Source organism: Colletotrichum karsti, assembly GCF_011947395.1.
Source record: "Colletotrichum karsti strain CkLH20 chromosome Unknown Scaffold22, whole genome shotgun sequence".
NCBI classification, from domain to species: Eukaryota; Fungi; Ascomycota; class Sordariomycetes; order Glomerellales; family Glomerellaceae; genus Colletotrichum; species Colletotrichum karsti.
The window spans coordinates 687,610-700,897 of record NW_024065922.1 but is presented as its reverse complement, the minus strand read 5'-3'; the positions used below and the strand labels follow the sequence as shown (position 1 = coordinate 700,897).

General features: G+C 50.8%; 5 protein-coding genes across 5 annotated transcripts; 2 read left to right on the top strand and 3 right to left on the bottom strand.

Moving 5' to 3' along the window:
* Positions 1 to 238: 238 nt before the first annotated feature.
* CkaCkLH20_07258 (uncharacterized protein) lies at positions 239 to 1,249 on the top strand (the record flags this gene model as incomplete). The annotated part of the gene is made up of 2 exons (XM_038889975.1): positions 239 to 573; positions 664 to 1,249. 2 exons carry the CDS (start codon positions 239 to 241, stop codon positions 1,247 to 1,249), a joined length of 921 nt encoding a protein of 306 aa, XP_038744899.1.
* A 1,972-nt stretch (positions 1,250 to 3,221) lies between these two features.
* Positions 3,222 to 3,927, top strand: CkaCkLH20_07257 (uncharacterized protein; the record flags this gene model as incomplete). Its single annotated transcript, XM_038889974.1, has 2 exons — positions 3,222 to 3,792; positions 3,854 to 3,927. 2 exons carry the CDS (start codon positions 3,222 to 3,224, stop codon positions 3,925 to 3,927), a joined length of 645 nt encoding a protein of 214 aa, XP_038744898.1.
* A 368-nt stretch (positions 3,928 to 4,295) lies between these two features.
* CkaCkLH20_07256 (uncharacterized protein) lies at positions 4,296 to 5,349 on the bottom strand (the record flags this gene model as incomplete). Its single annotated transcript, XM_038889973.1, has 5 exons — positions 4,296 to 4,420; positions 4,509 to 4,690; positions 4,776 to 4,891; positions 4,951 to 5,171; positions 5,274 to 5,349. 5 exons carry the CDS (start codon positions 5,347 to 5,349, stop codon positions 4,296 to 4,298), a joined length of 720 nt encoding a protein of 239 aa, XP_038744897.1.
* Positions 5,350 to 9,083: 3,734 nt separating this feature from the next.
* CkaCkLH20_07255 (uncharacterized protein) lies at positions 9,084 to 10,914 on the bottom strand (the record flags this gene model as incomplete). Its single annotated transcript, XM_038889972.1, has 6 exons — positions 9,084 to 9,140; positions 9,336 to 9,396; positions 9,453 to 9,671; positions 9,733 to 9,865; positions 9,921 to 10,636; positions 10,853 to 10,914. The coding sequence occupies 6 exons, from the start codon at positions 10,912 to 10,914 to the stop codon at positions 9,084 to 9,086; spliced, it is 1,248 nt and encodes a 415-aa protein (XP_038744896.1).
* A 335-nt stretch (positions 10,915 to 11,249) lies between these two features.
* Positions 11,250 to 12,366, bottom strand: CkaCkLH20_07254 (nitrilase; the record flags this gene model as incomplete). Its single annotated transcript, XM_038889971.1, has 3 exons — positions 11,250 to 11,915; positions 11,969 to 12,146; positions 12,209 to 12,366. 3 exons carry the CDS (start codon positions 12,364 to 12,366, stop codon positions 11,250 to 11,252), a joined length of 1,002 nt encoding a protein of 333 aa, XP_038744895.1.
* Between the last annotated feature and the right edge of the window lie 922 nt (positions 12,367 to 13,288).

Below are 13,288 nucleotides of genomic sequence, written 5' to 3'. Positions count from 1 at the left end.
AAACTGGCCTACAGCGCATACACGTAATTCCTTGGCGTTGGTTGGTAGTTCATGAGATGGAAATAAGAAGCAATTCTCTGCCCCTTGCCCTCTAAGCAACTATAGCCAGCTCTCTCTCACTTCGCGCATTACCTACCTACCTACCTACCCAGGTATCTTATCTTAACCTACCTCCTCTTACTCCAAATCGTTTTAACTCACTCAACCAAAGATAGTTACCGGGTCTTAATACAACGCCATGTCAGACCAGCGACTGTGGGCTTTCCAAATCGTCGGTGTCCCCCATCCGCCAGCCTGGGAGCAGGCCATGAAGGACCTGGAAGATGAGCGCGCCGCCAATAACATTGCAGGAGTACGCAGGAGGCTCCAGGAGCTCGAAGTCGAGTATCAAGACCTGCCCCCGCTACCGCCTCAGCTGCCCAGCCCTCTATACGTAATGCAGGATGTGCCCGGCTACCGCGACGACGATTCCTCGATGTCTTTCTACCGGTCCTGCGCCGAAAGTGACCTCGACCGCGTCCGCACCTTCGTGGACCACTCCACGCCAACACCCGCGGACCTTTCCTTCGCCTTGTAAGAGGCGTGCCAGAACCTGCAGATCCACGTCGTGCAGGTTTTGCTGCAGCATCCGGCGACGCAATTGCACTATCGATGCTTCCGTAGGCCCATCGAGTTTCCAGAGGATGAGTCGCAAAGCATATTCACAAGCGGGAGCCCCCAGCTTCTGAACCTTCTGAAAACTCTCGTCGACTTTGGATGGCACCCGAACCAGCTACTCGGCCCCCTACAGAGAGGCATACGGCTACCCCTCTGCCTCGCCCGCCAGGAGGTTGCACTGCATCATCCGCGTTGTATCCTGGATATAGATATACTGCGCTTTCTCCTTGACGCCGGAGCGGATCCGACCATAGGTAGGGATTTGCTTGGCGATATCATGTTCAGCTTCTCCGAACAGCCCGTGCAGAGGCTCAAGAGGCACATCCTGGAGATGGCGGCCAATCTCGGCGCCACAGAAGCTGTGACTCTCCTCGTATCGCACGGGGCGAAGCCGGAATTTGGTATGCCGTTGCATGGTCTTGCTTGGCGAAGACCTGATCCAGCGACTACTGTGGTGATGGACGAAGAACTCTTCAAGAGGCTGTGCCAAGAACCGCCTGAGCTGGAGTATCCCAATCTCTCTAGACGGTTCTCTATGGCACAGCATTTGATTGCCCTGGGCGAGGACATTAACAGGGTGGCCAATGTGTGAGTACCCTTTGCTGATATGCCATGCATAACTGCTTTATGATAACTCCAAATGCTTACTTGAATGAATAGATACCCTCTGGTCGGGCAATATGCCATGATGCCCACCCGGCGGCACGAGGCCACAGCATTATCACATGCGAAAAACTCACTGAACTGGGATTATGTACGATGACTACTTAAGAACGGTGCGGACCCAGCTGCCAGTCCCAGGTTCACAAGATATGCGCAGATTATTTATTCTATTGGGGTCAGCTGTGAAGAAGTCGAAGAGATGTATGCGGATGTGGTACAACAGTTTGAACAGAAAAGGGCTCAGGCAGTGTCTGACGGCAGCCAGCTAATAACGAGCACCCAAGACCTGCCCATACTCTGAACTTGGTGCTTCTTCTGAAGAGCAATACTCTCCATATCCAGCCATTATCCATCATTGGTTGCAGGAGAGGCGCTACAGAGGGCTGGAAAGAAGCATAACATGTGTATGTCGGAGCTCGACGAACGAAGGTGAATTGATTATGAGAGAATTATACTATGGTCAAGACCCCATGTTTGTCTGCGCCCCTCTCACCCACGAACTATAACGTGAGATCTCAGTAACTGGGATCACGCAAGGAAACTGTTCAGATTTTATTACCCATCAAATTCACTTGTATATGTGCATGACGACGAAGATCGGGTCTGATCACGCTGAACGTCTGCACCGACATAGTCCCCGCCCCATAGTTGTTGATTAACTTCTTGGCCACTGAAGACTGTGGAATAGTGTATTTAAACGCCTTTCTTTCTTTCTTTGTCTACGGTTCGTATTTTCAGGACTGATATATTATTGGATGAAGCTGGTCACATGTCTAGGTTTCCCGAGTCTCCATTAAGACGTGTGCCAGCGAAATCAGCTGATGATATTCACGTTCTGTTGATTTGACGATGAATGTATGCGACCTTCTTAGAACTGATCTTCATCTGATACAGATGCGTTACGGCGGGTGATTCGGCCGCACCTGAACGTCAGAGTGGCGAGATGGGTAAGTTGGGTCATACCAAAGTCGTAAAGAACAGGTGGTGAGTTGTTAATCAACTCAGAGCGGGAATGGGGGCAGCCGATAATGACATGATGGCTTTTGCGTAGGAGACGCATGCATGTCTCTGCATTGGAGATTATCTGTCAACGAGCCTAATACACAGCATCAGTCAGTCAGGTCTCCCTTCCCAAAATTGCAAACTTAGCTGCCGCGAAGTCCATCCGGACCGCAAAACATCTTGTCAAGAATTGAAGTAAGGCTGTCTCAGTGGAGTTGATGGAAGCCCGGTCAAGAGGCGTAGCACGCTTCCTTGTCCACGAACCAACACCAGGTTGCAATCGTTACCGAGGTTAGAAAATGACTTCCAGAAAGAACCGCTATTTCTCATGTTTCGTTGGTTGTTGGTTGTTGGTTGTTGGTTCTGTTGGTGTTGGTAAGGTACTTTGCCCCACCGAACTCTTCCGTGCGCATGCGGGTATAGCCTCCGGCAGACGTCCGGGGGGAAACACGGGACGGCACTGCCCCGTCGACTCTCGTGGATACTAGGTACACAAAGAACATCCATGTTCAGCGTCTGCGTTCTCTCATTTGACGATGGTGCAAAGTACTCCATGATCGACTCCACCATGCGTGATGGACATCTACCGCCACGAGACTGGGCGAGGTCTTCGGCGAGGCTGATTCCGTGGTGAAGTTGGATTGGGGTCTGGAAAATGGGGGTTTTGTGAGAAATTTTGATCAGAATTCTGATTAAACGCGATATTCCGAGGACCTTCGTTGACGGCGATGTCTTTTTTTTGAGTATAATAAGGCCTTGATGATATCCTTTTCCATGCTGTTGCTCTCTCATCATCACACATCTACAGTCACAACCTTGCCCGCAACATCTAACTCATCCGTCGACCTCTTGGAGCATCTCACTTAAAGACTCGAGACTCACCCATCACCTCATCAACAATGTATTACGCAAAGATCTTCACCGCGGCAGCCGCCCTCTTCGCCACGGCTACCGCCGCCGCAGCAGACCCCTTCGTCTGCACCCAAGAGACAGTAGGCCAATGCGGTTCGGCCGTGATGTGCAGCGGGAGCCAGACCTTTGGTTGCGACAACGGCAAATGCGTCTGCATTGTCCCGGAACTCCCTCCTCCAACGACCCTCTCCAGGGAGATCGTCGCGAGAAGGCCCGATCCCACGCCGGCGCTGGCCGTTGCAAAGACACCCATGGCTGTTGGCCAGCGCGTTTGCAACGACGCCAGCGTGTACACAGGGCCCGGCGACATCCACCACGAAGAGACGAAGCGGTTGGCGATGTGGATTTGCCGGGGGGAGTTAGGGCCAGACTCGCCGCCGCTGGTCGCGCAGAGCAAGTCGCAGAAAGTTCCATACTTCATGTCCGTCAGCTGGATGTCGGGCTGCGAGACAACGGTCGATCGCCAGAACGTCGGGAACCCGCTCCTTTTTGACGGCGCAACCGATGAGCAGAAGGATATTTGGTGCACCAGATTGCTCATTGACAACTGGGGACATTGTAAGTGTCCAAGACCGCGCCGACGTTTTGGTATGAGCAGACTAACTAACCGTGTTTCTAGGCAAGAACAACCAGGGCCGTGGCGGTGTTGTTACCGCGGGCTGCCTCCGCTATGAGTTCACGCCTAAAGAGTAGGTAGATGAATAGAAATGTGAGCCCTGGCTTCGGGCAGGTCTGGGATACGGCTCGGACAGCGTGGCAGCGGACTTCGAACGCGAAGTTTCTGAGCTTCGACAACTACTCGTGCGCATTTGTATTAGAATTCTCGTTAGCATCTGGAACGGATGCTTCTATTATAGTAGATCTCGGAACGGTATTACTTTTCTTTCGGGCTGGACAATAGGAACACTTTATCATAATTTCGCTGCTTGATACCGATCGCCTCGACTGTTCTTTAAAAGGCCTTCATGATTTTCTGTTGACGAAATAGAATATTTGCTAAGCTCGTAACCAAACTTCGTATCACTATCGAATCAAAGAGAGTACCGATCATGTGTTCTGTTTCAAAGTTTGCCAAACGCATTCACAGCTGCCTCGGCAGTCACAGTCGCGCTGGCCGGGTTGGCGCCAGTGACGATGTGGCCATCAGTGTAGGCAAATGCATCCCAGGGTCCTGGTGGCGGTATATCTACAGTTCTTGTATCAGACCATGATCACAAACGGAGAAGAAATTTTAGATTTGATGCGACCGTGTAAAAATGTTAGGTTGGACTCACAGGTTGCACCCGCCGACGCCGCGGCGGCTTCGATGGTGGGTCTGTTCCAGCTCTTGATCGTGTCGAGAACGCCTTCTTCCTCCTCACCCTTAGTGGTGAACCCGGTCACCTTTTTGCCGTCTATGATGGATTTCTTCGTTGAGGGATCGATTATTCCCGAAAAGATGGCACCACCATGGCAACTGGCAATTTGTTAGGGGATTCAGCACGATGTCTTGCCTGATGGAGTCTGTTGAATGGAAAATTAAGGAGCAGGGGTCTACTGACACTGCGGATATGATGCCTCCTTTAGTATACATCTTCGAAGCAATCGACTGCAGACCTTTGGCGTCAGGGTAATCGATCAATGAGGCGTGGCCAGCTGAGGCGAAAAACAAGCCGTACTAAGTATCAAGCCCGTCCATCAGCGTCATCCATTCGCGTGAATAATTTCTCTGCTCACCTGTTCCGGGTCAATATCCTGCGGCTTCAATAACTTATCCAGCTTCGATCTGAACTCGCTCTGATGATCCTCCCATACTTTTCTATCCTTATCCGGCAGCCAGTCCGGTTGCTGAGAGAGCCAGTCCGGCTGGTAGGTGCCGGTCTCGGAGACCAGATCGACGTCGAAGCCCGAGGATCTGAACACGTTAAAGGGGTGCAGTGCCTCGGTTATGAAGAGCCCTGTTGGTGTGACGAGGTCAGATGAGGTCGATCTTGAGGCAAATGATGTGTGTGTGTGTGTGTGTGTGTGTGTGTGTACGGAGAAGTCGATGGCGGACTTACCCGTCTCCTGGCCCTTGGGATAGAGAGGAGCATGAGCGGAGGTCACTGCAATCAACGCTTTTTTAGGAGGGGCCATGTTGAGCACTAGCTGCGAAGAGCTCGTGCTTGTAAGTTGCCAAGGATGTACGTGAGCTAAAAGTGAGGGTAGTATTGCACCGATCCGGCACTCCGTGATGATATGATAAAAACCTAGCTGCAATCCAGGAAAATTTCCCTGCTTTATAGCAGCACGGTTGAACTTAGCATCTGGGATAATGTTACTGGAAGCTTCCTCATCTGTTGAGTTTGCGCTCAGACGTAATGCTGGCGTAATGGTGTCCAGATTGAATGAACCTTCAGACAATTCGTGAGGGGTATCTGTGCTATACTTGGAGAAGGTTTTCTATTCGCATTGGAAATGTCATCAAATTGCTGAGCTGGATAGGCGGTAGAGATTCCAGCGGAGTTGTGCCAAACACTGCGTGCTACCTTTCTTATGTTAACGTCATTGTTTAATCATATGGCTTGACTTGAACCTAATATTACGGAGTATGTTGAAAGCAGATCGTCTAGAAACTTATCAGGGGGAGAGTTTCATCCTTTCAAAGTATTAAATATTAAACATATGCTCGTTTCGTTTGGCGAGAAGACAAAATAACAGTGGCCGCATTGTGTTGTGCGGCGTGATGTAGTTGTAGGCGGTAGAGATGCAGACTTTCGGGTAGACATGTCACACTTTCAGCAATCTTGTTGAGTAGAAAGATTTCAGCTGATACCAATTGCTAAGAATTCGGTTCGTTGAGTTTAATACGAACAGGCTGCGTCTCTGACTCTGACTCACTACCCAATCCAGTATTTCTGCTACTATGAATGTGGCTAGCTAATACTATGACACACATGCCTAAGCAGGATTATTGAGCTGTCCTATATCCACAGAAGACGAGAAGTCACCAGAAGGCCTCGATTATCTTAGAAATGAAGAAGAATGTGAACAATCTTCAGTAGTAACGCCACATATACCCTTATTCCCTTTCCCAAAGCCACGTGGAAGGTGTATAAGCCCGCCATCTAATCGAACGTGGATCCTTCTCGAGAAAACTTGCAGTTTCTGCGGGCATGTCGAAGGCAGTTGTCTTTCCTCGGAAACTTCTTGTCACACCCGCTGTTCGGGCAAGAGTGAAACTGGGCTGGTTTTTCATGCTTCAAACAATGCTTCCGCAAGTCCTTTGGTAAGTCGCAGGAGTATGTGCATCCGTATGCTTGACACGCATATTTACGTCGTGTAGGCAACAGAGGCAACAACTGAGTCCCATCATGACTTGTTGTTGAACTTGGTATCCCGCCTTTTGCAGCTGACCTCAGCAGAGGCTGAGGCCCTGATGCTCCTGAAGACGAAGCATCTGCGATGAAGCTGTCTTGAGATTGTGGTTCAGAGTGATAATGTCCCAGATGAGAGGGTCGAATCTCATCGGGAATGCTGACCTTGGAATTTACATAAGGCTCGAAGTGGGTATCTTCGTTTGTGGGAAGTTGAGATGATGATCCGATATTGAATCCTTCATCCAAGAGATGGGCGAAATCCGGGCTGCGTATAGCTATGGGTGTAGTGAAGTAGATAGGTGATTGAGTGGAGGGTCCCAGTGGTTGGTAGGATGGTCGTGGTGAAAAGGTCTGAGAGATGATACCATCCAAGTCGAGATCAGGCAATAATTCAAGCGCTAAACGTGTAGACGCTCCGATCGTAGTCGTCGAGTCGGAGGTCAAGTGACACAAAGCGATTGGTGTAACAGTTCGAGATATGTTCTCATCAAAATCAATCGAGACTTTGGGGGAGATAATTCCACACCAATACCAAGGTTGAGTGATTGAAGCGCGTCAAGAGGCCGCCGCCCTTTGTCGAGACGACGGCCGTCAGACGTAGATTTGAGAGACAGAAGGCAACGCAGACTGTGCCGAAGAACGTGTGATTGGAGTGGCTCACGAGGGATCCACCTGAATACAATGTAATAGTGCTCGCGAAAGGGAACGCGCTTACTCAAGGAAATGCGCGTAAGGTCATGTCCCTCGATCTGACTCTGGCAGGTACTGCCCATAATCGGGCAGAATGAAGTAGAAACATGAACATCTTTGGGTGGGGATGGTGAGGCGTTTATAAGCTGTTGTAAATCTGCATTGTTACACAGGAGTCCTGTGTTTTGCAGCTGCTGCATCCTGTCTGTGGCCAATAGAAGTCTATCGGAGAACAATCATGCCGAGGCGTTCGGAAAAGGTCAACTTGGTTGCCTCCACGCACACTCCGTAGCCTGCTGCCAAGCAATTGGCAGGCTTCCCAATCCAATGTGGAAGACGGATCGGCATTCATGTGCAGAAGCATTGGGTAAAATATCACCCGATAAACCTGAAATGTCAGTCGGCACAGCATTGACGTCAGCAGTGCTGACTGCCAATTGTCAGACGTGCTATTGGATACCTAAAGGCTGACTAGGACCCAGCATTGGAATCTCGGCAGTGGCATCGTAAACATTTTCAAACAAGTACAAACAGCATTGTACTAATTCCAAGAAGAGTTGTGTTATCAAATGGCTCAACTCTGGGGGTTTTCTACTTTATATGCTTTGGAAAACCCCTGCGGGTCTGTTGTTGGTCGACTGCTGGGTGGAGTTGTGCCTGGGTTTGAATTTGTGAGATGCTGTTGATACTCCTGTTACTTAATTTCTGGTGTTAAGTCATATCTCTCACTGAATTGTGATACTGCTTTTGGGGCAACCCCTTTTCGAGCTCGTTGATTTGTCTGCATTGGTTGCTGTTAATCTAAGAAGGCGAAAACAACCGATCTAGACTTCTGCCAACTCCCTGGATTCTGAGGGCTCGACCGAGAGCGTGGCTGTCGAAAGATAACCGTGATTGCAACGCAAAGGGGCTTTGCGGGGTTGATGCCAGGTCCTGAAATGAATTGTGACTCCGCCATTCTTCGTTCAATATGACGTCAAGAGAGTGATGGTTCTTGTGGTGCGTTTTCGCAACAAGTGCGATATGTCGTATGACCAGTATTCAGAGACAACGATACAGACACAGCTCATTCATGACTTCGCGAAGATTATTGTTCAATATTACGTAGCCATATTCAACATATCATCATACCCGCTTTCAGCAAGCCACTCCCTGACCAGCGTATCGGTGTACTGATCCGGCATTGTAGAATCAAACAAGAATGCCAGCGGATCAGACTCTCCGACAGCTGGTTCTCGACCTTGATCACCACTCGCGCTTCCGACGGCGCCTCCACTGGTAAGACCGGAAGCTTGAGCCTGGCCCGAGCCAAGTGGAGTGCTTCCAACATCTCCCCTTGCGCCATATCTTGTGATGAGGACCTCTTCTCTATCGGAGTATCCCGGCCTGACGCTTTCGAGTCGGCTAAGATCATTGCAGTGCTGCAGTTGTGATACATCGTCGCAGTGGTACCATTCTCTCGCTAGCAGTTGGATTGCTCTCAAAGCTCGGTCACTCCATGCACACCACGCGATCCGTAAGTCTCGGAGAGCATCGATACAGGTCTGGAGATGGTGGATTGCTAGCTGTCGTTTTGGATTTGAAGGACGAGCGTCTATTAGGTGGATGATGACAGCTGAAAAGCAGAGATGGACTGCAGCAATCGGTATGCGGCGCTTCGCACTGGTTAGTACTCGTACAGTTCCCAGGGGAAATGCGTGCAGAATTACCAGTGTGTACTGCTGCTTGTAAACGCGAAGAAGTCTTGCGATTTCCGCGGCCGAATGGCGGCATATTGCCATATGTTCATTTGCGTATTCGTCGGCGTCCTCGCTCGTTCCGTCAGGAGACGCACTTTTGCTCACTGAGCGTCTTGACCTCCTCTTCCTCATCAAAGGCCTGTGCAACAGAATGAGATGGGCGTGGTATTGTATACTAATTCGAATTAGGTTTTATTGCTCGTAATCCTTGTCTGAACTGTCGAACGATCATGACTTACTGGAATAGGCAAATATGAGGAAGCATTGGGACCTTTGGCGACGAAGGTAAGCGAAGGTAGCTGGGCAGGGCACGATAATGTGACTGCAGGTCAACGTCTGTCTTGCTGACAATGTCTTCGATCTCTCTTGACGACAGCTTGCTGTTAATAGCGTAACTGCGATGATATCAGGATCTCATGACTCGTGCCCTTGTGAATTCTGCTCATCTTACATCATATCCATAGCCTCGCAAGCGATTGTGTACGTTTCCGATACGTGATGGGCCGTTGAGGAAATATGAGAGTGAACTCCTAGTGTTTTCTCGTCAAAGGCGCCCTCTGTGGCAGGTTTCCATGGTGTGTATTCTTCCTCGTTGTCGATGCTCGGCTTCGGACAGGTGATGCTCGACTTGGGTGTGCTACTTGGCCTGCCCAGCCCGAGAGAAAACAGCCTTCATAAGAATCAGTAACGGGACTGAAAATCGGGTTAGTGTCTTCGCGAGGCTTGCATACTTATCGACCACGTAGCATCCCCACCAAGTCACCTTTCTCGTCTCAGCTTCATCTTCTGAGAGCAAGCCTGAGGTAACCCATTTGGAACAGTCTAAGTTCAACCCTAGGTTGTGTGCCATCCGTGTAGCATTACCTGTGATTATGAGCCTTGAATACCAAACTTCAAGCATATGAACTCGTATACTCACCGGAGTAAAGCCAGCCGAGTGCCTCTTTCCCGTCGGACATGATGCGCAGGGCTAAGAGACACGCAGACTGGACAGTTGTAATGGTAGGCGCCTCGCTCTCATAAAGCAACAAAACCTTCGCGTGCTCACAAAAAGCGTCTCCTGCGGTATTGGGGTCGTTCGGGTCTGATCGAAGTTCCGGGCGATCCGAATAGCGAGCAGAGATGGCAAATATCGAAGATAGCAGAAGAGGCGAACAGTACTTTCCGTCATCTTCCCCCCTGAAACTTCGCAAAAACGTTCCCTTATGAATAACGTAGTTCCACGGATTTTGCCATTTCCAATAAAGTTCCAGTAAATGATTCTGCATATCATCCGAGATGGTGACGAGTTTCCCCAGTTGAGCCGCGGCTGCTATGCCCTGTCTTTGCATCCTGAGTGAAGGTTCATGAGGCGCGGCATCGCGTAATGGTTCCCGGACTAGGTTGTATGAGCTTTGTGAACCGAAGTAGTGGATCTGGCCGTCGTCGATCACGTTGAGACGGCCGACTAAGCCGGTAAGCTCGGAAAGAGGGTCTTGCTCATCACCGGTATCATCGTCAAGCTCGACTCCCTCAGGCTCAATTGCTTGAGGATCAGGGAGGATGGTCGGGGGTTGAGAGCCAAGTGAGACGACCTGAGCCTCTAGAAGGCGAATTCTGGCCTGGAGGGATTCGACGTATTTTTTGCTCGGTGGTCTAGGGGCGATTAGAGTCTGTTCACCCTCAAGAATCAGAGAAACCTACCTGCGCTTATTCTCTGCATGTTGAAACTCGCACTGAGTTCCTCTTTTTACACAAGAGCCGCAAACCGGCTGCTGACCATCGCACTATCGTTTTTCATATATCATGAGTTACTGAGTCGGACTCATAAACGGAGAACTCCGGGGTTGGAGGGAATTGAGCTCCACTTACGCGCATCCGTCTCCCTCGACACGCGAGACACGCAATTGAGACCCGTTGTCTCTTCTTCCCATCGGTCGGTGGAGCGGAACTTGATGGTTCAGACATAATTCACTCTACTTGGCGCCCTATTTGCGCCTTGTAACTGAGTCAAGAGGAAGGAGGATGTCAGGCGGCGGCAGGCGGCTTCTCACCGTGATGTCAGGAGCAAGTTCAGATGAGCGTTTGCATTGTGTCATGAGCGCCTAATAACAGAAAATCTTACTACCTGAAACCCCCCACTCTGACGAATCAATCAGTACTCAGTTATCTTCCCCGCATATCCACTATTGTCCTAGTCAAACTCTATTAAAAGTAGCTCGGTGCCTCCAACATGAACTATTAAAATCCTCGCAACCATCTCGCTCTCTCAAGGGTCGGCAGCGTAGTGAACGGGTCTCGCGGGATACTTGTTAACGCGGAGACTCAGCTGGTCAGGGCGGCAGTAGTGTCCGACGATATCCAAGTTTTGCTTCGCCTTGGCCTTCTCAGCAAGATCAACTTCCGCGTACAGAATTCCCTCTTCGTTCGGCGGAAGACGCGTCGCCAGCTCCTGGCCCCATGGAGAGTAGATCATGCTAAAGCCACCTCCGTGGGCAGGATCGTTGTTGGCGTAGCCAAACTCATCAATGCGGCACCGCTTCTTCGACTCCTCGGTGCAGATCTGCGTGCATACCATCACGAAGCAGGCTCCTTCAAGCGCAACGATCTGCGAGAAGCGCAGACTCATCTCATCGGTAATGTGGGCGGGCCATTCCTTGTCGAGGTTTCCGTCCTTGTCTTTGGGCTGAGGCCAGATCAGAGGCCAGCTGGCGACGTGCAGATCGACGTTCTGCTCGTACTCGTAGTAGCGCAGCATCGTTTGCGTGTGCTCCCAGCAGTTGAGACCGCCGATGCGAACATCCGGGTGCGCGGTGCTAGGAACGACGGTCTGGAGAGACTCGCCCTGTCCGTCGCCCCAGTAAGCGCGCTCGACGTGGGTTGGCTTGATCTTGCGGCGGTGGTGGACGATGACGCCGTTCTCGTCAATGAAGGACTGATGGGATTGTAAGTCGGAAGTGCGACGACAGCTAATAGAGCAGACATTACCTGTGCGATGTAAAGCGTGTTCTTGTAGCGCTCGCTGTATCCCAGAACGACGAAAACACCGGCCTCCTTGACGGCAGCGCAAATGCGCTTCATTTCATCGGAATCCTTCACAAGAGAGTTGCGGAAGTACTCGTCCATGAAGCCGGCGTTGTCAGTGGGAGACTTGGCCCAAATGCTCCTTTCCGGCGCATGTTAGCCTAATGTCGACTTGAGACTTCGGTGAAGGATATTGAGGCTTACCATGGGTATCCGGGGATGAACACCTCGGGAAAGCCAACAACATTCGCTCCCTCGCTGGCGGCCTTTTCGATGAGGGCGATGGACTTGTTGACGCCACCCTCAAGGTCCTGCCAAGCAGGCTCAGCTTGGATAGCAGCGATCTTCAGCTTCGAGGCCATTGTGTCTTTCGAGGAAGCTGGGGTGGTCTGAGTGTCTGAGTTCTTCAGGCGAATAGAGAGGAACGATGATTCTTGAGAGTCTGTAAGTGCGATTGCTTCGTCTGATGTCGAGCTCATCGTGAAAGAGGCACGCTTAAGTATCTCCGCTCAGTATCCCCTGTGCCTCTTTTCCCCAACGAACATTGATACAGCGATGATTTTATCTTTGTTTTAAATCGGGCCAGCATTAACCTATCCTGAAGCCGTAGATCTTCCCCCGCGTCTTCCACCGCGTATCACACGCGTTCCGATAACCTCAGATATCTATCATCTGATCTCTCCGGTCGACCATTATCCTATCGACACCATGGGAGATCCGTGGTTGATCAGCACTACCATGCAGCTAAGAACCCTTGTCATTACACTCCCAATGCAGCTAAAACTGGGCTGAGGTATGCTGGGGTCTCGCATTCATCGACGTGGGCCCGGCCCGGAAGAGCATTACCCTATCGGCCCCGCTGACGCGGACGTCATCCCCGTGCGGGGGACTTATCGTTGGCCCTGATTCGCTGTGGCCACGGCGCCGGCCGGCCGGTGCTGACGACCCCGCGAGAGTCCATTGGCCCCCTGTGGATGGTGGTTTTAATGGTGTAACAGATTGCTCTTGGATAGACGGGGAATTCTCTTGGTCATGCCGGCAATTCAATTGAGTGTGTTTTCGATGCAAGATGCTTTGAAGAATACCGCACTCGGCTGGGTATCATTCTCAAGATTCATAGGATCTGGATTGAATGCTTCTCATCGCGGAACTGACTCAAGGGCACTGTGACGAACCTGAACGATTCGAGTTGACTCACCAACGTCTCTGTTTGGCCTCTTCACATCATTCGACTGCTCTGTCTCACGGCCTTGGAAGAACACCAAAGTCACAGTCACTGCCAGA